This window comes from Monodon monoceros, unplaced genomic scaffold, assembly GCF_005190385.1.
Source record: "Monodon monoceros isolate NGI ecotype Baffin Bay Population unplaced genomic scaffold, NGI_Narwhal_1 Super_Scaffold_18, whole genome shotgun sequence".
In the NCBI taxonomy this organism is placed as follows: Eukaryota; Metazoa; Chordata; class Mammalia; order Artiodactyla; family Monodontidae; genus Monodon; species Monodon monoceros.
In genome coordinates this window covers 153,011,336-153,036,373 of record NW_021703774.1, presented here as the reverse complement: position 1 = coordinate 153,036,373, position 25,038 = coordinate 153,011,336, and the positions used below count along the sequence as shown (strand labels likewise).

Below are 25,038 nucleotides of genomic sequence, written 5' to 3'. Positions count from 1 at the left end.
GTCCCTTATTTCTCCAATGTATGTCAAGATGTAAGTCAGGAATGAGTCAGCCCAGCCCCCCATACCTTCTGTTAGAGAGCTAGTATGTTTGACTTGATGACCCAGCAGCACTGCAAAATCTTGGAATGTCCTCAAACCACCAAAGCAAGATTAAATTGTAGTCTGAATAGTTTTTTATGTGAATTATACTCTCATATTCTAAATTTTTGAAAATTAATTCATGCACAACATACATATTAACTACCAGTTAAACTGAATAGTCACCCCTTTTCCTAATATTTTTGGTAGATAGATGTTAATTATATTTATATTTATGTATTCTGAACCACACTCCTCAGGCACATAAGTCCTTGAAGCTGAAAAGTTTCCATGGTCCTTTTTACTATTATTTTTTATTCTTTCAAAAAGGAACAGAAATATATTTTATTACTTGCTTAATTTTAGTTTTTCCATTGTCCTCATTTCAGAATGAGAATCTTTAAATTGTTTTTTAATTTAATTTTTTAAAAAATAATATTTGAAGGTCATTCTTTAAGTCAGAATTTTCTGCACAATGGCCTGGTATGTGAAAAGGAGATAAGCAGTATTTTCTCCATTTTAGGACAAGAAAAACAGGAGTTATCCTTTAACAAAAGAATCCTTCTCCAGGTTTTGTTTTTCTTCTTCAGCTAATTAAAAGGCTTTGTTTCAAAGAAAAGCTATAGACCAGATTTCTAAGTCTTCATTACGCAAAGGGCAGTGTCAAATTGGAGGATCAACTTTTTTTCCATTCCTTCTCTCCATTCCCACTGACACAACCACAAATACTTAAAACAGTGAGATTTAATTGCTTTATCTCAACAGCAGTCACATGAGTTTATAGAATCAAAGAAATCTAGAATTAGGAATAATTAGTACAGCATTTAACTTAGGGATGGGATATGTGATGGGCAATGTAGCTCCCCTCCACCCCGTCTCATCTGTGGCAGACATCACTAATCAATTACTGAACCTAAATGTGACCCAACAGATGTTTTCTGCATAATGCCCCCAGCTGTCATTACCAAGTAATTGGAGCTGCCAGTGAGACCCTACCTGAACTAATCTAATCACCTTACATTATAACATTGAGGCCCATAAAGGTAAAGTGACTGGCCCAAGGTCACTCAGTGGCTGACAGAGAACCCCTATTTTGTATAATGTAAGAATCTGTTCTCTTATGAGCCTTGAATCAATTGACTATGTCCCAGTTCCCAGCAAGGGCACATAAGAGTCTATACAGGGTAGATCATTTCTATCTGGGAAGACAGGTTCCTATGGCATCAAGAAACCCAAGGGAGCAGCCAGAGACAGACAGCAAGACATTACTGTTCCTCCTTATATTCCAGTGAGGGCAGGGGATAGAGAGGAGGAAAATTAAGATCTTCTACAAGCCTTATGACTATGGAATTCTTGAAACTGTCCCACCAGGTAGTAGGGAAAGAAGGAAGGTGTCCCTCTACAAGTGGCAGTCCACAAGAAGGGTGCCCAACTCCCCTCCTGTTGTACTTGTTCATGTTCCCACAACCAAGGTTTAGAAGTTGTTCAGAAACTAAATAACTAAAGTAGTCCTACTCTAGTCACTTTTTATCCCAGCATCCTGTTTTACTTTCTTCTTAACATTCTCAGAATTTATCTAATATATCTAAGCGTGTAATTTTGTTTAAGACATATTTGAATCTGACGGATGAAATTCCTTTAGGTAATAACCTCTTTGGGGAAGAAACACCAAGTATTTCCTACAACTTCTCTCTGCTTCTGCACATGTCCCTAAAATAGCGTTGTTGGTGTGTAGGAAGCGTTATATTGCTGAGGAAGCCTGAGACCTTGGAATCATTTTGTGTCCTTGTACTATTCTCTGACTTCTCTGGATGCTCAACAACCTGTTCATCGCGAGCAGTATATCTTGTAGCTTGGCCTCACTAAGCTTGCTGAGAACATGGGGGCAAACCAGTTCTTCCTGAGATCTGGCTATTACTACTTTTTGTTCCCAGCCCGATCTTCAAAGCTGCCTCCCCCTATTCTTGCCAGCCAGTTCTCTTGGCTACCTTCCCTATTCCTCCACAGGGTGTTTGGGAACTTCTGGATACATTCCATATCACACTGGAGCTAAGGGCCCCTCAGTTGCAGAGCTCCTTCCAAAACCCTGTATCTAATTTTGTATATGGAATTCTGTGGGAAGACAGAGGCATGTGTCTCTCAATCGTTGCCTCTCTTATCGCTCTCTTCCTTCTTCCCTCTACCTTTTAATTAAGAGTCAGGCTTTTCTTTTACTTCCCTATGTCACAGGTTCATGGCAGAGCTGTCCTAGACGGAAGGAGTATCTCCTCTGGAATGTGGGAGAATATGAGATTCTTATGATGTGAACTTCATAGGTTAAACAGAATTAAGGAAATTTAGCAAATTCTTTTTCTCTCCACTAAGCCTATTCTAGTCTCTCCTGATTAGGGAAATAAGTCTCAGAGCTACACTTCAGACAATAGTCTATAATGGAACATAATTTAAAGAAGAAAATTAAAATCAATCAGTTTGATATTCACAAAATATTACACCATTATATTCTACATTTTTTAAAGAGAAGTCAGAAAATTGGATTAGTATGTGAAATATCCCTTTTTAAATGTTGGCATATAATCAATATCTTAATTTAAAAATTATAAAAATATATAAAATAATATGCTCTTTTGCTGTTAGGAACCAAAAGTGTTCTAAGAGACCTAGAGGTATTAACTAATTATCCCAAAAACCTATTTTACAGATGAGGAAACTGAGACACAGAGCAAGTAACCTGACTAAACTGTACATGGTGCAAACCAAATACATGACTGTGAGAAAAATTTGTCTGCAAAACCACCAATCTGCAACCTCCTGTTTATGATATATTTGCATAAGCTAGAAAGAAAAAGGCTTTGAATTCTGACTTGGCTTCTCTGCTGAATGATATTGGACTGTCACTTAAAAAAACCATTTAACCTTGCAGTGCTCACTAAGTGGTGGTTTTCTATTCTCTCCTTCCCCCCACATGGATGATTGCTCTGAACGTTCATGGTATGCTTGTATATTATCTGGAATGCATAAATCCTGCCTACTGTTCAAGACCCAACACACTCCCAATACCTCTAGAAACAGTCTGATATAGGAGACAGCCCTAGGCTCTGTTCCAGTCCTGATATTGTTCCTAATCCTTTGTGTGATCTCAAGCAAGTCACATCTTATCTCTGCGCCTCAGTGGCTCCGTCTTTAAAATGTGGAGGAAATCAATGGCTTTAAACTGTATTCTGAGAAACAGAACATTTCTCTAACAGTGGGGACATCAAAGAAGGAGAACAATGAGTGCAAGGGGGAAGCTGGGTGAACAGGCGTATGGCTTCTCCATTTCCACTTCAAATTTAGCAACTCCATTTTAAGCCGCCAGATTTTATTAGAAGGAAATGACTAGACCTTTTATGTACCCAGATTCCCTGGAACTATCTTTTCTTGGCTTCTCTTTTTTTTTTTTTTGCGGTACGCGGGCCTCTCACTGTTGTGGCCTCTCCCGTTGTGGAGCACAGGCTCCGGACGCGCAGGCTCCGGACGCGCAGGCTCAGCGGCCATGGCTCACGAGCCCAGCCACTCCCGGCATGTGGGATCTTCCCGGACCGGAGCACGAACCCGTGTCCCCTGCATCGGCAGGCGGACTTTAAACCACTGCCCCACCAGGGAGGCCCTCTTGGCTTCTCTTTTGAATTCCTTCTTGTTCTTAACATGGAACTGAAGGGTCTGACGCGTCTTTTAAATTCTGGCTAAGATAACACTTATTTATTTATTTATTTATGGCTTTCTCTCCTCTTTCCTACCCAAAAGTGAAATTAAAGGTGAACAAGAGTAAGCAAAGACCAGCATGGAAACTTCTAGCAATCTCACAGAGTTTTCAGCAAAATGTGATGGATTAGGAAACTTCTTAGTTTCAAAACAGCTACCAAGTAACATAAAAGTTAAAGTGACACACATAAGTTATTATCTCATTATCCTCATATATCTCATTATAATTTTATGAGTTGCTCCTTTGCATTTGAATATTTCTCATCATGGGGAATGCCTTTCAGGAAGCAAATTCTTTGTATTTCTTTCTTATATGATTGCCCCGAAGCTATCATTATAACTCCATTAGGGCAATTTTTCTCCATCTGAGGGTGGGGCACCGGAATAGATGAAGAGGAATGGATCAAGCCCTCATTTTCTTCAGCCATCTTCAGCTCTGGTTTCAGGGCAAGATAGACCCAAATCTCCTTCCCAATTTTCTGCTTAGAGAATAAGATGCTCATGCTTTGAGTCAGATTCTCAAAGTTCCTTCGGTGGAGGTGAATGAGGACACACAATATTTGCAAACCATCACACAACTTCAGAGGATAATTACAGTATTCTTGAAATATCATGAACTTTCATTTTTAATCTTCTAGATTAAAATGAATTTATTTCTTGTTTCGAAGACAGCTTGGTGCATTGAAAACCCTGGAGGGTTGTTACTCAAGTCTTGATTCTAATTTCACACCAACCTCTACATGCTTTGGGGCAAATTACTTCCCCTGACCAGGCTGCAATTTTACCATTGGGAACTTCACAGTAGATGGTTCCTGAGATCCTTCTCGATTTAGATATTCAAAGGACAAATTACTACCGGGGAAATTATCTCCAGTTGTTTGTTCAGTCTTCAAAATCACCAAAGGATTTGGCTTTGACATTAGGCTATCAAAGTTGTCCCTTAATATTCTATGTCCTGTGCTTCAGATTGGGCTGTCTAAAGGCAGGCAAGCTGGATCTTCTTGAGATGACTGGCTTGTTCCCTCATTGCTTGGGATTCTTCACATTCAGAGGTCCACTGAGAACTTCAGCTCACCACCATCTTCCCCTTACAATGGTATCTCTGCAGTCAGGTGTAAGATGGTGATCTGGACCCCTCACTGACATTTCACCCAATACTCCAGACAGCCCTTTTACTAATTTCTTTCATTCCTCCTTCATCACTGCGTCATGGTCCCTTTAAGGGAGCGGCCATAGTTGAGTAGTGGGAGCAGCTGCTGGCTGCAAAAAGACTTGCAGGATTTGGCCTACCCTGGGCCACTCAACGCGCACGCTCGGGACCGGGGGCTTGGTGGGAAAGGAAGGAGGGGCTTAGGGTGCGCCTGCGCATCAAGGGCGCGCGCAAGGGGCTGGTTTGGTGATCCCTTTAAGAAACCGCAGGCGGAGGAATTTCTCTGAGAGAAAATAATCCTACTCACGGGGCCCCTTGGAGGCCATTAACCCCCCGAGTCCCGGCCCCCCCCCCTTTCCCGGGCAGGCCCTACCGCCTACGCGCGCACCCGTGGGATCTCAAGATCTCCGACCCGGCGCGCGGCATCCGCCCCCTCCCCACTGTAATCGCCAGGCTCGGCCAGGTCCGGGGAAGCTGCCGCGAGGCGGCCGTGCCTGCAGTGTGGGCGGGGGCCGGGGGCCCGAGAGGTTCCGCCGCCACAGCGCTGGGAGCCGCAGTGGTTCCGAGCGGGGCTCAACATGGCGGAGAGAGAGGTGGAGTCCAGCCCCCGAAAGAGGGTAGGTGAGGTGAGGCAGAACTCGGGCGGCGGGCGGCGGGGGGCGGGGCGGGGGCCGCGTCCCGGGGCCGGGGCCGGGAATGGGCCATGCGTAGGCTCGTGGAGGGGTCGCCGAGGCCCGGTTGGGGAAAGGTTGCGGGCAGGACTGAGGCAACCTTGGGTCTGGAGCGCGCTTAGAGTGGTCCTTCGGCAGGTGGGACAAAGATTTGCTGCTGGTTGGGAGGGGGAGGGGCGGGGGCTGTTGTTTGGGTTTTTTTATTTTTCCAACACTGAGGGTGGGTTATTTGGGTCAGGGGAGGGAAGGTGTCAGATACTTAAGTGCATCTTTGGTGAACCAGAGTCTGGAAGTTTAACAGGAGAGAGGTCAGGTGGGGGTGGTGGTGGCGGGAATGAGTGGTGGAGGGGTCTTCGGTGATACCGTCGCGAATTCATTTTCCTGCCTCCTTTCCACTCCCTCCCCCCCCCAACCGTTATCAAGACCAAGGTGGAGGTGGTGCTCTTACCTGAGAAGAAGTGGGGTCGTTGGCATGCCTTGATGTATGAGAAAGATTTTGGCAACTATGAATGTCATTTTCTAGTCTAGCCCCTTTACCAACATTTGAGAAGGTGGAAGAGTGTGACAAGTTTTGTCATATCAAGGATGTACCCAAACAACCTGCAGAGGCGAAGCCAATTCCACATAGTTGTTGAGTGCCTTTTAAAGTTTGTCTTGAAACTTTTCTTATTTAATTCTGAGTGATTTTTTTTTTCAGATGGAGAATAATACAGTACTGTCGATTGAGCAGTATTTTTAGATTTTTTCTTTTACCCCCCGCCGCCCTCCCGCTTAGCGTGTTAAGCAGTAAGTTTACTACCAGGAATCTTCCTTTTTGTGAATGGTATCAAAATGAAGTTAGTGTTAAGCTAACTGCCTAAAAAATTACTGCGTAATCTTTATTGAGAATGCCCTTTCGATTTATCATAAAGTTAGCAATCTCATATAGATAATACAACTAACATTTTGAGTGCTTACCATGTGCCTGGCACTGTGCTTTATAGGAAGAATTAAACCTCACATTTACTATGTAAAACACATTTTGCAGATGAGGAAATGTAGGCGTAGAGGGGTTAAATAGTTAAGATCAGATAGTTAAGAGGTTGAGCTGGGATTTGAATCCATGTTTGTCCCAACTACGGTGCTTGTTTTGCATGCCACATAGTTTTTAAAATCTGTGTTTCTCTCCTTAAAAGCTTAAATGGTAAATAACGAGGGAAGTGTCAAGCAGTATTTTTTCTACAATTGGTTAGGAAAATATTTTCAACTACATAGCTGAAAAAATTTACAGGGAGTGTCCATAGTATGCACCATCTAGATTCTACCATTAACATTTTACTATACTTGTTTTATCACATATTTATCCACATTTATCTCTTTATTCATCAGTTCTTATTTTAATGCATTTCACTGTAGTATTGAGCAATTAAAATTTATTGTTGATAGTCTTAGGTTTATAAAATTTTACATCTCCCTCATGCAATAATTAGATCTTCCTCATACATAGGACAAATTAAGCTGTGTGATAGTATGTCCAAATAGTTCACTTAGTATACATATTGGTTATGGAATGCACGTGTTTTGAAATTTTAAATTGTTCTTCATGCTGTGAGCCAGTTTTAAACTGGATCCTCATTATGCTTGAGTGAAGGCGTATGGCATGTGGTCCACCAATTAAAATATAAAGAATAAATTATTTTAGATGTGTAATGTTTATTCAAGGAGGTCTCTGAATCCAGTTAATACTAGTGCTGTTGTCATTCACAGTATAAAATAGAATGTTTTAGAAAACATCTGTGTGCTTTGGTAACAAATTCAACTAGATATTAAATATTTCTTTCTCTTCTAATATACTTAAAAGGTGCCACACTGCTAGCAGTCTAAACTTTTATTATTATTATTATTTTATTTTATTTTATTTTATTTTTGCGGTACGCGGGCCTTTCACTGCCGTGGCCTCTCCCGTTGCAGAGCACAGGCTCCGGACGCGCAGGCTCAGCGGCCATGGCTCACGGGCCCAGCCGCTCCACAGCATGTGGGATCTTCCCGGACCGGGGCACGAACCCGTGTCCCCTGCATCGGCAGGCGGACTCCCAACCACTGCGCCATCAGGGAAGCCCTAAACTTTTATTATTTTTTAACAGTATGTAATATACAGAGCACTCGTACAGGTTTTCCCCATTATTTTACCAGTTTCATTGTGGAGGAAGGTTACAGTCAGTGTCTTTTAGGCTCCATAATCCATTTTGGTTTTGATAGTTTGGTTAGAATGTTCAGTAGAGTTGTCTTAAATGGTACACATGGTGCATGTGCTTTTTTTCCTTCATTTTTCGTCGGTGCCTGTGCTTAAACTCCACGTGGATTCCATATGTGTACTCCAAGCAGATTAGTGGGGACTGTGTACAAAAGTACAGTATCTTATAAAATAGTTTGCCTTAAGGTAGTTAGGCCTAGATAATAAGTTTAGATTATTTAATCTGAAATTTCATTGATGACATGGTATTGTATTTATGATGCTTACTGCCTTTGACTTTTATAATCATAAGTCACAAAAAATTGTTGAGTACCTGTGCTAGTTCATGAACTATATGCTAGGCATTGTGCTGTGGTATATGGTATTTATGATAATTTAGAATTATATATTCTGACTCTTCTGCTATATTGTGAACTCCATAAGGGTAGGGCCATTATATGCTTTTTGCATCTCCAACACCTATGACCTTCACATAATAGGAACTCAAAAATGGATTTTTGGTAAGAAAAGTTTACCTGTTGCATTAGAGGCTCTATGGCTTGGGTACCAAGTTATCTGGTTTGTAATTCTGGGACCTTCAGTTATCTTTCATATCACCCTTTACACCCTAAATTCTCTTCTGTGAATCCAGATTTAAGGATCTTGTGATAGTTCTGGATGACGGTTAGATGGGAGAGTGTGTTTTAAAACCATTGAGTTAACAACCTTAAACTCTTTGTAGGTCTGCCTGGTGTCTTATGTTTGTGGGCACTTAGGACAATAGGTATTAATTAGGTAAGATTGATTTGATTGTATTCAGACTATATCTGAATGCCAGTCTCTCAGTTTGTGAACACGGGGAAGCTGAATATGTGGGTGGGTGAGCACTACATCCATCTATCATCTCTGCCTTAGAAAGAACCAAGTTCAAATGAAGGCCAGTATTTTCTTTTTTTTTTAAGACACTGAGGTTTTTTTGTTGTTGTTGTGGACCATTTTTAAAGTCTTTATTGAATTTTGTTACAATATTGTTTCTGTTTTATGTTGTTTTGGTTTTTTGGCTATGAGGTATGTGGGATCTTAGCTCCCTGACCAGGGATCAAACCCGCACCCCCTGCATTGGAAGGCGAAGTCTTAACCACTGGACTGCCAGGGAAGTCCCTGAAAGCCAGTATTATACACACACACTCACACTCTCTTACTTTAAAGTCAGGATACTTTTGAGATATTATTTATGAGTTTTTTAAAGACTGTAAAATTTTTATTTTCTGAAATAAGTTTTAAAATTCATTGCGTAGGCTTGTAAGTAGAGGGGTTATTTTATGCATGGTTATTATAATAAACTATTAGAAGCATGAGATCTAACTAAATCTGGTGGCCATATTTTTTGGTGAAATCCCTTTATCTTTTCAAAGGTTACATACAAAATAATAATAACTTTTGTAAATGTATGTGTTATTACCTGGTCTAGTAAGTTGTGTCCATTTTCATACTTAAACTTTTCTGTATGTTAAATTTGAGGTATATGTGTTTGGCATGCTTAATAGAAAGAAAGCATATGTATAAGTAGTATGCTTCCATTTTTGTAAAAACAAAGTGTTCTTTCTTCCTCACATATGTGTCTATACTTGTATATGTATGAGCTTGGAGAAACTTGTGGAGGACACATGTCAGGCTGTTACCATTGATTACCTTCAGCACGTGGGGATGAGAAAGGAAAGTGAGACTAAGGGGGAGAATTTTGCAAAACGGAAAAATACTCGGGGTATAATATTAAGTGAAAATGTAATCTACTTTGTTATTGTAAGTATGTAAAAATTGAACGTGCCTGTAGACAGGGATAGAAAATAACATGAACAAATGAAAACATTGACTTTACTACTGATGGAATTATGGAGAAGTTTTGTTTTGGATTTCTGTTATTTTAATATTTTATAATAAAATAATTGCAAAAGGTTTATCCCTCTTAATTCCTTAATGAACTTTTTATCTTTTGGCTAAATGTGTTGCTTAAAAACATGGTGGTACATATCATTAAAAATATTTGCAGATCATGTGTACATAGTGTAAGTTATCTACTTTAAGAATGCATTGGCTCTTCGTATAGAGAGCATTTCGAAGAGACCATTTTAGTGTTGACAGTGATCCTGTATTGTTTTCACAGTGCCCCTCTTGTAACTAGCAGAGGCTTCTGTAAATAATGATAATACCTGGTATTTATAAACATTTTAATTTCCAGTCATTCTAAATATTTTATATGTAGTATGTTTTTTAATCCTCATTAATTCCATAAATAGTAGTTACTGTTATTGTCCCATTTTATAAATGAGGAAACCGCAGCACAGAGAGAGCTCAAGGTCATGATATAATAGGCTAAACCAGGATCAAGTACCGTTTGAAAAACTGCACTGTTTGATAAACAGTATAGGTTAGAATTCATTATAATAACATGCAGTAATTAAAAAACATACATTAGTTATTAATATATATGATATATAGTAATATGTGTAAATAATAGTATAGGTTCAGAATTCATTATTTGGAATTTTTGGTTGTTAAAATAATACTGAATTAGGGACTTCCCTGGTGGTCCAGTGGTTAAGACGCCGCACTTCCTCTGCAGAGGGCGCAGGCTTCGATCCCTGGTTGGGGAACTAAGATCCCGCGTGCTGCGTGGTGCGGCCTCCCCCGAAAAAAAACAGGAAGAAACAAAACAAAAAACATTGAATTATATTTAAATCCAATCGATGTAAATTACTTCTCAGGAAGCATCAAATTAACTTTCTGCCTATGAAATATATGAGATAACCTTAAAACATATGCAGCTCACATGTTTATTTTTAAGAAATATATACCAAATATTTTAAAACTATGATTCATTTTAAAGATAAAGCTTATGCTTCCTTTGAAAATGGAATGATTTTATTATATACTAAAGAGAATATAAATAGATAAATGTACAATTGCAATTTCTCTGGATATTTAGAAGATATTTTTGAGTTCTGTATCAGGAGACCAACTTTTAAAGGAGACTAACTACTACTACTTTTTAAAAAAGACTGACATTTCCCTTAAATATTCTGATTATTTTACTATGAGTTAACAGTATGTAGTTATTTTAGCAAAAGAAAGAAAAAGAAAGTATTTTAACATAGTATTGGGCTCTACCATACAAAATTGCTAATATTTGACGTACAGAAATGCCTTTTCATATGGCTCAACCCAATAGTAAGAGCATGGGCTTTTCAAAGTCCGGTTATGTTCATCCTCTGGTATTTAGCAATAATATACCCACACTCACTTTCTTATGCTTAGGGAATACTTATAATGTTATTTTAATTTCATTCTTATCGTTCTGGCCTCCCAGAATCTTGAGTTAGCTGCCTTCCTGCCTTTGACCAAAGACAGTACCTGAACAAACCTTTTTTGTCCAACATATAGGCTACCCACTAATCTTTGAGGTCAAAGATCACATGTGTTCATCTTTCTTTACATTTCCCAAAATGTCTTACAAATTTATATATATACACTCACATGCATACTACACATTTATAGGCAAAATTAAAAAACTTTGTTTCATAATTCCATATCAATATAGAATATAAAATATAGATTGGTACGATAAATCCCATGTTCTTAATACCCAGTTTTGACAACTAAACAGTTATCAACATTTTGCCATTCCTGTCTCATCCAACTTCTTCCTTCATTTCTCTTTTCCTTTCTTTCTTTGATGAAATAGTTTCAAAGAAATCTCAGGTATCACATCATTTAATCTGTAAATACTTCTGTATGTATTTCTAACAGATAATTAAAAAATACAACCACAATACTATCATACCTAACAAAATTAAGAGTTTCTTAATCCAGTTCAGATTTCTCTGATTCTTTAAATGTCTTTGTACAATCGGTTTGTTTAAGTCGCTATCCAAATGAGATTTACCATTTCATTTGGTTTATATGTCTCTTAAGTTTCTGTTAACTTTAACCATCCCCCCCATCCCCTGTCCCCTATAGCCCCTGCACTTTTTCTCATGCTATTTATTTGTTTAAAAAACTAGCTTATTTGTCCAGGAGAATTTACCACATTCTGGTTTTGGCTGATCGAATTCTCGTGGTGTTTAACGTGTTCAATTACCCTTCATATTTTCCACAAAATAGTTAGATATAGAGCAGTGGTTCTCTATTTTGGCTGAAACATTAGAATTACGTGGCGAGCTCTTAAATATCCTGATTCCTAGGTCAATTAAATCAGAATTCATAGGGTGGATTCTAGGCATCAGTATTTTAAAAATTTTCCCAAGTGATTTCAGTCTGCAGCTAAGGTTGAGAACTTGAATTGGTAGAGCTTTATGAGATTTAGGTTCAGTTTCTTTGGAAAGAAAAATTCATAAATAGAGTGATTGTATAATTTATTTCCCATCAGACAATTTTAAGAATGAAAGGGTGTGCTATTTAATAATTACAGTGGGACAATAGCCATGAACTGGGACTGTCCTGTACTAATTAGGACGTATAGTCACTCTATTAGGTGATGCTGCAAATTCTTAATTGCATCATTCTAGGAGGCAACTAAACAGTTATCGATATTTTGCCATTCCTGTCTCATCTAACTTCTTCCTTTCTTTTTCTTTCTTTCTTTCCTTTCTTTTCTTGCTCCCTCCCTCCCTTCTTTCCTTCCTTTCTATGAAATAACTTCAAAGAAGTCTCAGGTATCACATCATGTAATCTATAAGTACTTCTGTATGTATTTCTAACATAAGAATTAAAGAAAAATACAACCACAATACTGTTATACCTAACAAAATTAAGAGTTCCTTAATCCAGTTCAGATTTCTCTGATTCTTTAAATGTCTTTTTACAATTGGTTTGTTTAAATCACTATCCAAATGAGATTTACCATTTCATTTGTTTTATATGTGTCACACTTAGTGATACTAAAATTGATCAGTTTAGGTTCTGTCAGCAGAATCCAACATAGTTCTTAACTTTTCACCTAATGGATTTATCAGCCATTGATGATTGTTGCCTAGATCCACTATTTCATTAGAAGAGTGATTTTCTATCATTTCTCCTATATTTATTCACTGGAATTCTTTCATAAAGAGTTCCTTTATCAATTATTTGGTTACCCTGTAAAATCATTTATACAGGAGAAGCAGAATAAATCCTTATTTTTTCCCCTTTATATACCAGTTTTCAGAAGAATAAATTGATACCTTAGCAAATCCCAAAGTTGAGGTTTGGGAGGGGATACCACTGTGAACTCATGAATTTTAATATAGTTTATATATTTAAATTTATTGTGGTTAGTATTCTTTTTTTTTTTTTTTTTTTTTTTGCGGTATGCGGGCCTCTCACTGTTGTGGTCTCTCCCGTTGCGGAGCACAGGCTCCGGATGCTCAGGCTCAGCGGCCATGGCTCACGGGCCCAGCCGCTCTGCGGCATGTGGGATCTTCCCAGACCAGGGCACGAACCCGTGTCCCCTGTATCGGCAGGTGGACTCTCAACCACTGCGCCACCAGGGAAGCCCTAGTATTCTTTTTGATGTTTAAATTTGTCATATTTTTGATCAGTGGGTGTCTGTATTAGTTTCCGAAGGCTGCCATAACAAATTACTACCAACTTGGCTTAAAATAACAGAAATTTGTTATCTCACAGTTCTGGAGGCTGACTGTCTGAAAATAAGGTGTTGGCAAGGCAGTGTTCTCTCTGAAGGCTCTAGGAAAGAATCCTTCCTTGCCTCTTCCAGCTTCTTGTGGATTGATTTGTGTTCCTTGATTTGTGGCAGTATAACTCCAGTTTCTGCCTCCATCTTCACACTGCCGCCTTCTCTCTATATCTTTCAGTGTCTTCTAAGGATACTCTTCATTGGATTTAGGGTCCATCCTAATTCAGGATGCTCTCATCTCAAGATCCTTACCTTAATTACATCTGCAAAACCCATTCTGCACACATTCTGAGGTTCTGTGTGGACATGTCTTTTAGGGGCCACAATTCAACCTACTACAGTCCTCCCTTTTGTCCCCAAACTTCATGTCCATTCTGTATGCAAAGTACATTCACCTCATCTCAACACCCCGAAAGTCTCAACTCATTACAACATGAATTTTTAAGCCCAACTCATCTAATATCATCAGCTCAAAAAGTCCCAAATCTCAGTATCTCAACCATCTAAATTAGGTATAGGTGTGACTCTGGGTATGATCCATCTGGAATAAAATTTCTCTTCATTTGTGGACCTGTGAAACCAGAAAACAAATTTTCTACTTCCAAAATACAATTGTGGGACAAGCATAACATGGACATTGCTTTTCTAAAAGGAAGAAAATGGAAGGAATAAAGGGATCACTAGTCCTAATCAAGTTCAGAACCCACAAGGTCAAGAGAATAATTCTCAAGACCTGAGAATAATTCTCTGTGACTTGATCTTCTGCCCTCTGGGTCCATGAAGGCACTGTAGACCCCTGTTTTGGGCCTGCTTCTCTAGCCTCTGCCTTTGTGTCTGTGGCTCTGTCTTTGGAGTCATTTTTCTTTTTCTTGAAGAGTAGCACTTGTTTGCAGCTGAGTAATTTTATTAGCTCTTTCCTGCCCATAGAATTCCAGAAGTCAGTTTTTTTTTTCCCCACTTTTTCTAGTCTCTGTTCCTTTAAGAACAGTCTGGCCGTGTTTTTTCTGGTTTAATAATGCTCAAAAACCTGTGAGTCTCCTCTATATATTAAGGGTATCCACACAGAAAAGATAGTTCTGCACAGATCTTTCCTGGATAACCCCATCTCTGTTCCTTACTTAAGTTGAGATGATTAATTGGATCCATGAGTCACACACAATATCTTCAGTAAGTGGTTGCCCAGCTACACCCTTCACCTCTCCCTAGAGCACACTTTTTCTTATAATGGATTTCCTAATTTTAGCATCCTTTGCAATCTGGATAGGCTCAAATCATTAAGAGTTGTTTCCTTTTTGCTTAATGGTTCCTTCTTCAGTTTACCTCTTTCCTTTCCCTTTTTCCTATAAGCAGCAAGGAGTATCCAGGCTCACCTCAACACTTTGCTTAGAAATCTCCAAGTTCATTGCATCCAAGTTCTGCCTTCTACCTAACAGTAGAACACAATTCAGCTGAGTTTTCTGCTCCTTTCTAACAAGGATCACCATCTAGTTCTCAGTAACATATTCTTCATTTCCCTCTGAGATCTCACCAGAAGCACCCTTAACATTTTTTTCCAACATCCTGTTCATAGTATATGTATTCTCTAAAGTAATAGTAGCTTTCTCTTTTTTGCTCCTCACTTCTTTCTGAACCTTCATTAGAATTGGTGAATACAGATATATCTATATTTGTACCAACCATCTCTTCAAGGCAATCTAGACTTTTTCTATCATGCTTCTCAAAATTCATCCACCTTCTACCCATTTCCCAATTCTAAAGTTACTTCCACATTTTTAGGTATTTATTACAGCAGCACGCCACCTCTATATACCAAAATCTGTATTATTTTTCTAGATTTGGCATACCAAATCACCAGAAACTTGGTGGCTTAAAACAGCAGAAATTTATTTTGCACGGTTCTGGAGGCCAGAAGTCCAAAATCAAGGTGTCAGCAGGACCATGCTGTCTCTGAAGACTCGGGAAGAATCCTTTGTCTCTTCCAACCTCTGGTGGACCCAGGTGTTCTTTGATTTTTGTGGCAGCATTACTCCAGTTTCTGCCTCCACCTTCACATGGCCTCCTCTCTCTGTTTCTTCTTTTCTGTCTAAGGATGATCTTCATTGGATTTAGGGCCCACCCTAATCCAGGGTGATTTCATCTCAAGATCTTTATATTAATTACATCTGCAAAGAAGTTTATTTCAAAAAGATCACATTCTTAGATTCTGGGTGGACATATCTTTTAGGTGCCACAATTCAGCCTACAACAGGGTCTTTAAGGTTAGTGCCTGCATCCTTTTTAAAAATTGTTATTATTTTATATTTAAACAATTACCTTAAAATTTTCTTACGTCTTAAAATATACATAACATAAAATTTATCATTTTAATCATTTAAAGTTTATAATTCAGTGGCATTAAGTACATTAACAGTGTTGTGCAACTATCACCACTATTTCATCCCAAACAGAAACTTTCTATGTACATTAAGGCATAACTCTCCATTGCCTTTCCCTCCAGACCTTGGTGTGTTTTCTGCCTATTTTAATCAAATTTGCCTATACTAGGTATTTCATATAAGTGAAATCATAAATATTTGACCTTTGGTGTCTTAGTTCACTTAGCATAATGTTTTCAAGATTTATCCATGTTGAAGCATGTATCAGAACTTCATTTTTTTAATGGTCTAATAATAGTCCATTGTATGTATGTAACACGTTTTGTTTATCCGTTCCTCTGTTGATTGACGCTTGGGTTGTTTCTACCTTTACGTTGCTGTAACCATTGCCATACAAGTATCTGAGTTCCTGCTTTCATTTGTTTTGAGTATGTACCAAGAAATGGATTTGCTGGGTCATATAGAAATTCTATGTCTATCTTTTTGAGGAATCACCAGACTGCTTTCCGCAGAGGCTGCACCGATTTCCATTCTTACTAGCAATGAATGGGGGTTCTGATTTCTCTGCATCCTCTCCAAAGCTTGTTCTTTTCTTTTGGTAATAGCTATCCTAGTGGGTGTGAAGTGGCATCTCATTGCGGGTTTTTTCCCCCTGTTTTATTGAGATGTAATTGACGTACAGGATTGTATAAGTTTAAGGTGTACAGCATAATGATCTGACTTACATACATCATGAAATGATCATTACAATAAATTTAGTGAGCATCCATTATCTCGTATAGATACAAACTTAAAGAAATAGAAAACAATTTTTTTCTTGTGATGAGAACTCTTAGGACTTACTCTGTTAACAACTTTCATGTGTAACATACAGCAGTATTATATTTATCATGTTGTATGTTACATTCATTGTGGTTTTGATTTTTTTTCAAGTATAGTTGATTTACAGTATTCAGGTGTACAGTAGAGTGATTCAGTTATACATGTATATAATCTTTTTCAGATTCTTTTCCATTATAGGTTATTACAAGATATTGAATATAGTTCCCTGTGCTCTACAGCAGGCCCTTGTTGTTTATCTATTTTATATATGGTAGTATGTATCTGTTAATCCCAAATTCCTAATTTATCCCTCATTGTGGTTTGTTTGTTTGTTTTGCCCTAGCGGCTTGGGGGTTTTAGTTTTCCGACCAGGGATTGAAGCTGGGCCCTTGGCAGTGAGAGCAGAATCTTTTTTTAAAAATAAATTTTATTTATTTATTTATTTTTGGCTCTGTTGGGTCTTGGTTGCTGCGCGCGGGTTTTCTCTAGTTGCGACGAGCGGGGGCTGTTTTTTGTTGCGGTCCACGTGCTACTCATTGTGGTGGCTTCTCTTGTTGCAGAGCATGGACTCTAGGTACGTGGGGTTTAGTAGCTGTGGCTTGTGGGCTCTAGAGTTCAGGCTCAGTAGTTGTGGCGCACGGGCTTAGTTGCTCCACAGCATGTGGGATCCTCCCAGACCAGGGATTGACCCCATATCCCCTGCATTGGCAGGCGGATTCTTAACCACTGCGCCACCAGGGAAGTCTCGAGAGCACAGAGTCTTAACCACTGGACTGCCAGGGAAGTCCCTTGTTTACACTCTTTTGATTACTGTAGCGTTGTAGGAAGTTTGAAATTGGAAAGTGTAAGTCCTCCAACTTTGTTTTTTTTTCAAGATTGTTTTGGCTACTTGGGGTCTTTTAAAATTCCGTATGAAATTTAGGATTTTTTTCTGTTTCTGTGAAAAGTGCCATTTGGATTTTGATAGCGATTGCATTGAATCTGTCAGTCTCTTGGGAAGTATTTTTCATCCCAACACTATTAAATGTCCCAATAAATGGGATGTCTTCCAATTTATTTAGGTCTTCTTTAATTTCTTTCAGCAATGTTTTATACAAGTCTCGCAGTGTGTAAGTCTTGGTTAAATTTTTTGAAGTATCAGTGAGTGTAATACACCACATTGATAGAATGAAGGAAAGAAACACATGATCATATTTGTTGATATAGGAAAAAAAAACATTTGAAAAAAAAACCAACACCTTTTATAAAAGCGCTGAAGAAACTAGGAATAGAAGGGAACTTTCTCAACATGATAAAGGCCATATATGAAAAATCGTAGCTAACATCATATTTGATGATGAAAGGCTGAAAATTTTTCCCCTCAGAATAGGAATAAGACAAGGATACCCTATTTTGGCATTTCTACTCAATGTATATGAAGTTTTAGCCTGAGCAGTTAGGCAAGAAGGAAATGAAAGACATCCAAATTGGAAAGAAAGAAGTAAAACTGTATTTACAGAGGACATGATCATGTATGTAGAAACCTCTAAAAATCTACCCCCCACCAAAATCAAACCCTGTGGGAAATTCAAAAAAGTTCAGGGTAAAAAAATCAACACAAAAAAATCAGTTGTATTTCTATACACTAGTAATGAACAATCCTGAAAGGAAATCAAGAAAATGATTTCATTTATATTAGCATCAAGAAGAATAAAATACTTAGGCGCCTGTATCCTTTTGACTTAACTCCAGTAGTCCTTGAAAGAGCCTTCCCTTTTTGGCCAAAAAGATGTTTCTAGGCTCATCCTATACATTACCATTTCAGATTTGGAATTAACTCCAAGAACTTCCTTTCAGTGGGAAATGGTAGTTATAGACTACAGTTTGAACTCAGGCAAGTCCTTTGACTTTGGAGTTTTTTTGAGATGGTATCAGCTGTATATTTCCCATTCACTGCTCAACCACATCTGCTTTTCCTTCTGTTTCACCACTGAAATTCTCTTATTTTAAAAAAAATTTTTATTGGAGTATACAGTTGCTTTACAATGTTGTGTTAGTTTCTGCTGTACAGCAGAGTGAATCAGCTATATGTATACATATATCCCCTCTTTTTTGGATTTCCTTCCCATTTAGGTCACCACAGAGCATTTAGTAGAGTTCCCTGTGCTATACAGTAGATTCTCATTAGTTATCCATTTTCTACATAGTATCAGTAGTATATATATGCCAATCCCAATCTCCCAATTCATCCCACCCCCTGGAAATTCTCTTTAAGATCACTGAAATGATCTAATAATCACCAAATCTAATTGATGCTTTTTCAGAACTTTCCTTTTTTTAAAAAAAATTTATTTATTTTTTTATCTTATTTTTGGTTGCGCTGGGTCTTCGTTGCTGCGCGTGGGCTTTCTCTAGTTGTGAGCGGGGGCTACTCTTCCTTGTGGTGTGTGGGATTCTTATCTCAGTGGCTTCTCTCCTTCTGGAGCATGGGCTCTAGGCAGGCAAGCTTCAGTAGTTGTGGTGGGTGGGCTCAGTAGTTGTGGTGCATGGGCTTAGTTGCTCCGCGGCATGTGGGATCTTCCCAGACTAGGGCTTGAACCCTTGTCTCCTGCATTGGCAGGCGGATTCTTAACCACTGAGCCACCAGGCAAGCCCCTCCTTTTTTTGATCTTTGTTAGACATCTGACCCTATTGCCCACTCGTTCCTTGAAACTTCTCCCTTATTTATAAGAAGGCATTCGCATGGTTCTTCTCTTGAATTACTTCTTTTCAGTCATTTTGACTCTTTGTTTGCCCAGTAGGACTTGTTCCCTCAGCCTGCATTTTTCTTGGGTAATCCCTTCTACAGTGATTTTAACCACTACCCATTAAATACATTATGTGATTTCTTTTCTTCTTTGCTTCCCTGTTGTCTCTAAAACTCAAAATCATTGTTTCCAAATGTGAGCTTTGACTTGTATTTTGATGTCTTACAAATATTGCTAAGTCATTATGCCTAAAATGGAAGAACTCTCTATATCCTTGACAAGTACTTACTCTCCCAAATAGTGCTTTGTTCCTTCTTAACTTGTTTTTCTTCCTGTGTTATCTCACCCAAGTTAGAAACTCTGAGTTATCTTGCTTCTTCCCTTTGTCTTATTAATCCAGTTTTTGTTTTTGATTTTGTTTATTTATTTATGGCTGTGTCGCATCTTCATTGCTGCGCTTGAGCTTTCTCTATTTGCAGTGAGCGGGGCTACTCTTGGTTGTGGTGCGCGGGCATCTCATTGTGGTGGCTTCTCTAGCTGCGGAGCACGGGCTCTAGGCGTGTGGGCTTCAGTAGTTGTGGCTTGCGGGTTTTAGAGCGCAGGCTCAGTAGCTGTGGCACTCAGGCTTAGTTGCTCCACGGCATGTGGGATCTTCCTGGACCAGGGCTCAAACCCGTCTCCCTTGCATGGGCAGGCGGATTCTTAATCACTGCACCACCGGGGAAGTCCATTAATCCAGTTTTAATTGGTAAGTCTTGTTGAGATTATCTGATATGATTTTAATTAAATTAATTAAATAATAAAAATTAAATTTATTTATTATTTTTTTTTATTTTTTTAAATTTATTTTTTAAAATTTATTTTGGTTGCTTCGGGTCTTAGTTGCAGCACGTGGGATCTTTTGTTGTGGTGTGCGGGCTTAGTTGCCCTGCGGCATGTGGGATCTTAGTTCCCCGAGCAGGGATCAAACCCGCGTTCCCTGCATTGGAAGGCGAATTCTTAACCACTGGACCACCAGAGAAGTCCCATGATTTTTTTTTTTTTTAATAAATTTATTTATTTTTTGGCTGTGTTGGGTCTTTGTTGCTGCGCAGGGGCTTTCTCTAGTTGCGGCGAGCGGGGTCTACTCTTTGTTGTGGTGCGCAGGCTTCTCACTGTGGTGGCTTCTCTTGTTGCAGAGCACGGGCTCTAGGCACACAGGCTTCAGTAGTTGTGGCACACAGCTTCAGTAGTTGTGGCGCACGGGCTTAGTTGCTCCGTGGCATGTGGGATCTTCCTGGACCAGTCATCGAACCCATGTCCCCTGCACTGGCAGGTGGATTCTAAACCACTGTGCCACCAGGGAAGTCCCAAGTCTCATTTTTTTATAAGGTGAATGATCCAGAAATACTAAGTTTTCAATCTTGGTTGAAAGTCTTGGAAGTCCCAAGTCCCATGATTTTTAAAACTTTATTTCTCCTGCCACCACCCTAGTTCTGGTACTTGTTTTACGTGCTTTGTCTTTTTACTTTCCTTGCCTTCACGACTCGTTTTCCCTTTCTGTTCTCTACTGTTCCCTCTACCCCATTCATTTTATACGTTGGAGACTGATTTATCTTCAGAAATGAAAATCTGTTCATCTGTAAGGTAACACAGTGGCTCCCTCACTACTATTCTAATCCTCCAAGATAGGTACTCTTTGGATTCTCTCCCTGTGGCAAGCGGCAGGTTGCCTCACAGCTCTTACTCTCATCCTAGTTTACTTTTCCTTCATGGGAGAGTTTCTTTTTGGTTATCTCTGCTACTGTCATGTTAGCTTTGGTAGGGGTTCTGCTTGGGCTCTGCAGCCCAAATGTGGAGACAGAATCTTTGCTTAATTCCACCCAACACAGCTGAGATCAGGCTGTGACTTTTACACAAGGCTATTAAAAGTTTAGCATAGTAGGAGGGAATTAGAAAACAAATACAACTGGCTCTTATATGGCTGATTTAGGAGAAATGGGCAACATTTATCTACTAAGCCTTCAGCTTGTCTAGTGAGCAGAGGATATCTTTTCTTTGGAACTTGGAAGCAGTTTGACATCTGGGGGAAAGAACTCATTCCCCCCTCCTTCTAAGGAGCTAACATTCTGAACTATAATTTCTTGTTTTTTGGCTGTCTAACATTAAGAATAGCAGTGCACTTCAGGAGATTCAGTCTCCTTTCTTCGGAGATGTAGTGTCATATTAGACTTTGGCTCCAGTGGAGCAAATAGATCAACATTAGTTAAGAGAGATTGGTTCATTCAACAAATATTTAAGACACATTTCACACATGGTTTTAGGTGCTAGAGAAATAATAATGAACAAAAGAAAAAGAAAGTCAAGGTTTGTGCTACTGGGGGGGCAAGATAGAAAATAAACAAGAAATTGATAAAGTAATTTCAGGTAGTGAAGAACATAAGAGAGCACAGGATACTATGATAGTTAGTGATTGGGGTGGGAAGAAACAATGTTAGATATTTCTCTGAGAAGCAGTTTGTGGTATTCAAATATGAGCTCTTAAAGAGATTCCTTTAACTCCTGTGTGCAGGATGAACTTCAGGGAGCAAGGTGGGCAACAGGGTCAGTTAGGAGGCTCTTTGCGTGTAATGCTTGTGTGAAGGTAACCATTGTTTGGGGTAGGTGGAGATGGTAAGAATTGGTTGTGATACGTTTTGGAGATGGAGTCAATAGGACTTGTTGATGGATGAATGTAGAAAAATAAAGAAGACTGCTGACCCCTAGGTTTTCACCTTGTTAAACTAGATAGTTGGTGGCACCATAAACTGAGGTGGGAAAACTGGAAAAGAATATACATAGTAATGGGGATGAAGGAGGAAACTATTATTTCTTTATATAACAACTTCATTATAAAGTGTAGGTTAGAGTTTCTCAGTCTCAATACTATTGATGTTTTGGACCATGTAATTGTTTGTTTGGAGCAGGGCGAATTGTTCTGTGCATTGTGGATGTTTAGCAGCATACCTGCTCTCTATCAACTACATGCCAGTAGCCCTCATCCCCCATTTGTGAGAACTAAAAATATCTCCAGGCACGGCGAGCTGTCTCCTGAGGGGCAAAATTGCCCCTGGTTGAGTACCAGTTCTCTAGATATTTTTACCATATATCCTAAAGACCTGTCCAAATTGTTCCAACTACTTCTCATTCCATTCTCTAACAGAAATTCTGATAATACAGCCACACTGATTGACAGGCCATTTTTCTTAACCTTCGTGCCTTTTTAAAAATCATTAATATTTCATTCAGGCATAACTACTACTTATATAATTTTGTTTCCTGAATTTTTTTAACCTAAATTTTTGTCCTAAGCACTGCTTCTGTTATTAAAAATATACTTAACATAATTTTAATGACATTGTAATATTCTTTCCTACAGATAAACCATAATATAGGAATATTCTCCAGTTCTTAGGTTGTTTAAAATTATTTCCTATTAAAAATGAGGCTAAACTAGGGAAAAATGCTGGGACAAGGGAGTGATAGACAAAGGGTTTGAGATTTCTTTCTGGGGTAATGAAAATATTCTAAAATTGATTGTGGTCGTGGTTGTATAACTCTGAAGATACTAATACTGATTGAATTGTGCACTTTAGTGTTTTTTTTTTTTTTTTTGCGGTACGCGGGCCTCTCACTGCTCTGGCCTCTCCCGTTGCGGAGCACAGGCTCCGGACGCGCAGGCTCAGCGGCCATGGCTCACGGGCCCAGCCGCTCCGCGGCATGTGGGATCTTCCCGGACCGGGGCACGAACTCGTGCCCCCTTCATCGGCAGGCGGACTCTCAAGCACTGCGCCACCAGGGAAGCTCTGAATTGTGCACTTTAAATGGGTGAATTATATGGCATGTGAATTATATCTCATTGAAGTTGTTACTGAAAAAGGCTAAAGCAAACAGTATTATGTGTAATTTTTGTCTGTAACTGTAGAAGTGAAACTACTGATTCAAGGCATGTGAAAAATATATTTAAGGTTTATTGAGGTAAAATTTATATAGAGTAAAATTTACCCTTCTTATTGTACAATCCAGTAAGTTTTCACAAATACATATATTTCAGTAACTACCAACATAGTCAAGATGTAGAACAGTTCCATCAACCCCCAAATTCCTTCATGTCCCTTTACAGCCAGCCTGTCCCCTACCTCTAGCCCCGATCTGTTTTCTTTTCTGTAATTTTGTGTTTTCAGAAAGTTGTATAAATGACATAATACAGTATGCAGCCGTATGAGTTTTGCTCCTTTCACTTAGCATAATGTATTTGAGATTCATCCATATTGTTGCATGCATCAGCAGTTGCTTTTTATTGGTGACTAACATTCTGTTTTATGGATGTAGCACAATTTGTTTATCCACTTGCCAGTTAAAAGACAATTGTATTATTTATAGTTTTTGGTATTTATGAATAAAGTCATAATATTTGCCTATAGGTTTTAAAAAAATACTATATTAAGAATGTACTTAATACAGTAAGAACATACCTTTAACAACTTGCTGTTTCAAAATTTTTAAAGCAAAGTATACAAACGGGAAAAAAAACCTCTTCATAAGTTTATTATGTTGGGTATAATTTGTTTTTTTTTTTGGCCGCTCTGCGCGCAGCATGTGGAATCTTAGTTCCCCAACCAGACACTGAACCTGTGCCCTCTACAGTGGAAGCCCGGATTCTTAACCACTGGACCGCCAGGGAAGTCCCTGGGTATAATTTCTTTATATTTGTTCAAACTTAACCCTTTCCACAGTGAATTTGGGGCAGTTCATAAAAATATATATGAAAAAAAATTAAAAGAAATAAGGACAGGGGAGGTGGGAGGAATTGGGAGGTTAGGATTGACACATATACACTAATGATACTATGTATAAAATAGACAACTAATGAGAACATACTGTATAGCACAGGAAACTCTGTGTAATACACTGTGGTGACCTACATGAGGAGGAAATCCAAAAACGAGGGGATCTGTGTATATGTATAGCTGATTTATTTTTCTTTACAGTAGAAACTAACACAACATTGTAAAGCAACTATACTCCAATAAGAATTAATTAAAAAAAAGTAGAAACAGACTTAAAAAAGGACTGCAGTAGGAAAATACAGATAATTCTAATGTTGTGATTGATCAGAGAATATGATTATGTAAGTGTGTGCCATTATTAAACGGAGCAAACATTACTGGATCCACTTAAAAAAAACAGTATTTTCTAGCAGTGATTCTAAAAGTAATTTCAGATGTGAATCTTCAGTAGGAGACACTGAGATATAAGGAACAATAACATTTCCTTTTTAACAGAAAACAACTGAATTTCTTGCTTATAGGTTTTTGTATACACATACGTTTTCATTTTAGGTAAATAATTAGGTGTGGGACTGCTAGGTCATATAATATTTCCTTACATTGCATTTTGAGAGTTATTTATGTATTTTGGATACAAATCTTTTATTAGATATGTGTTTTGCAAATATTTTTTCCTAGTCTATGGCTCAATTTCATTTTTTTTAAAGCGTTTTTCAAAGAGCAGAAATTGAGATTGATAAATATACTCACAGACACAAATTTAATTTTGTGGGAATCAGCACAT

General features: G+C 38.6%; 1 protein-coding gene across 3 annotated transcripts in view; it reads left to right on the top strand.

Annotated features, from left to right (window-relative positions):
- Positions 1 to 5,340: 5,340 nt before the first annotated feature.
- The window catches only part of ZMYM4 (zinc finger MYM-type containing 4), a 175,142-nt gene continuing 155,444 nt past the window's right edge, over positions 5,341 to 25,038 (top strand). For 2 of the 3 annotated variants that reach the window (XM_029228133.1, XM_029228131.1), the window contains exon 1: positions 5,341 to 5,586. In XM_029228133.1, the coding sequence (XP_029083966.1) occupies positions 5,548 to 5,586 (39 nt within the window). In that variant the 5' untranslated portion in view covers positions 5,341 to 5,547. The remainder of the gene's footprint in view (positions 5,587 to 25,038) is intronic. The other variant, XM_029228134.1, reaches the window with a different exon arrangement.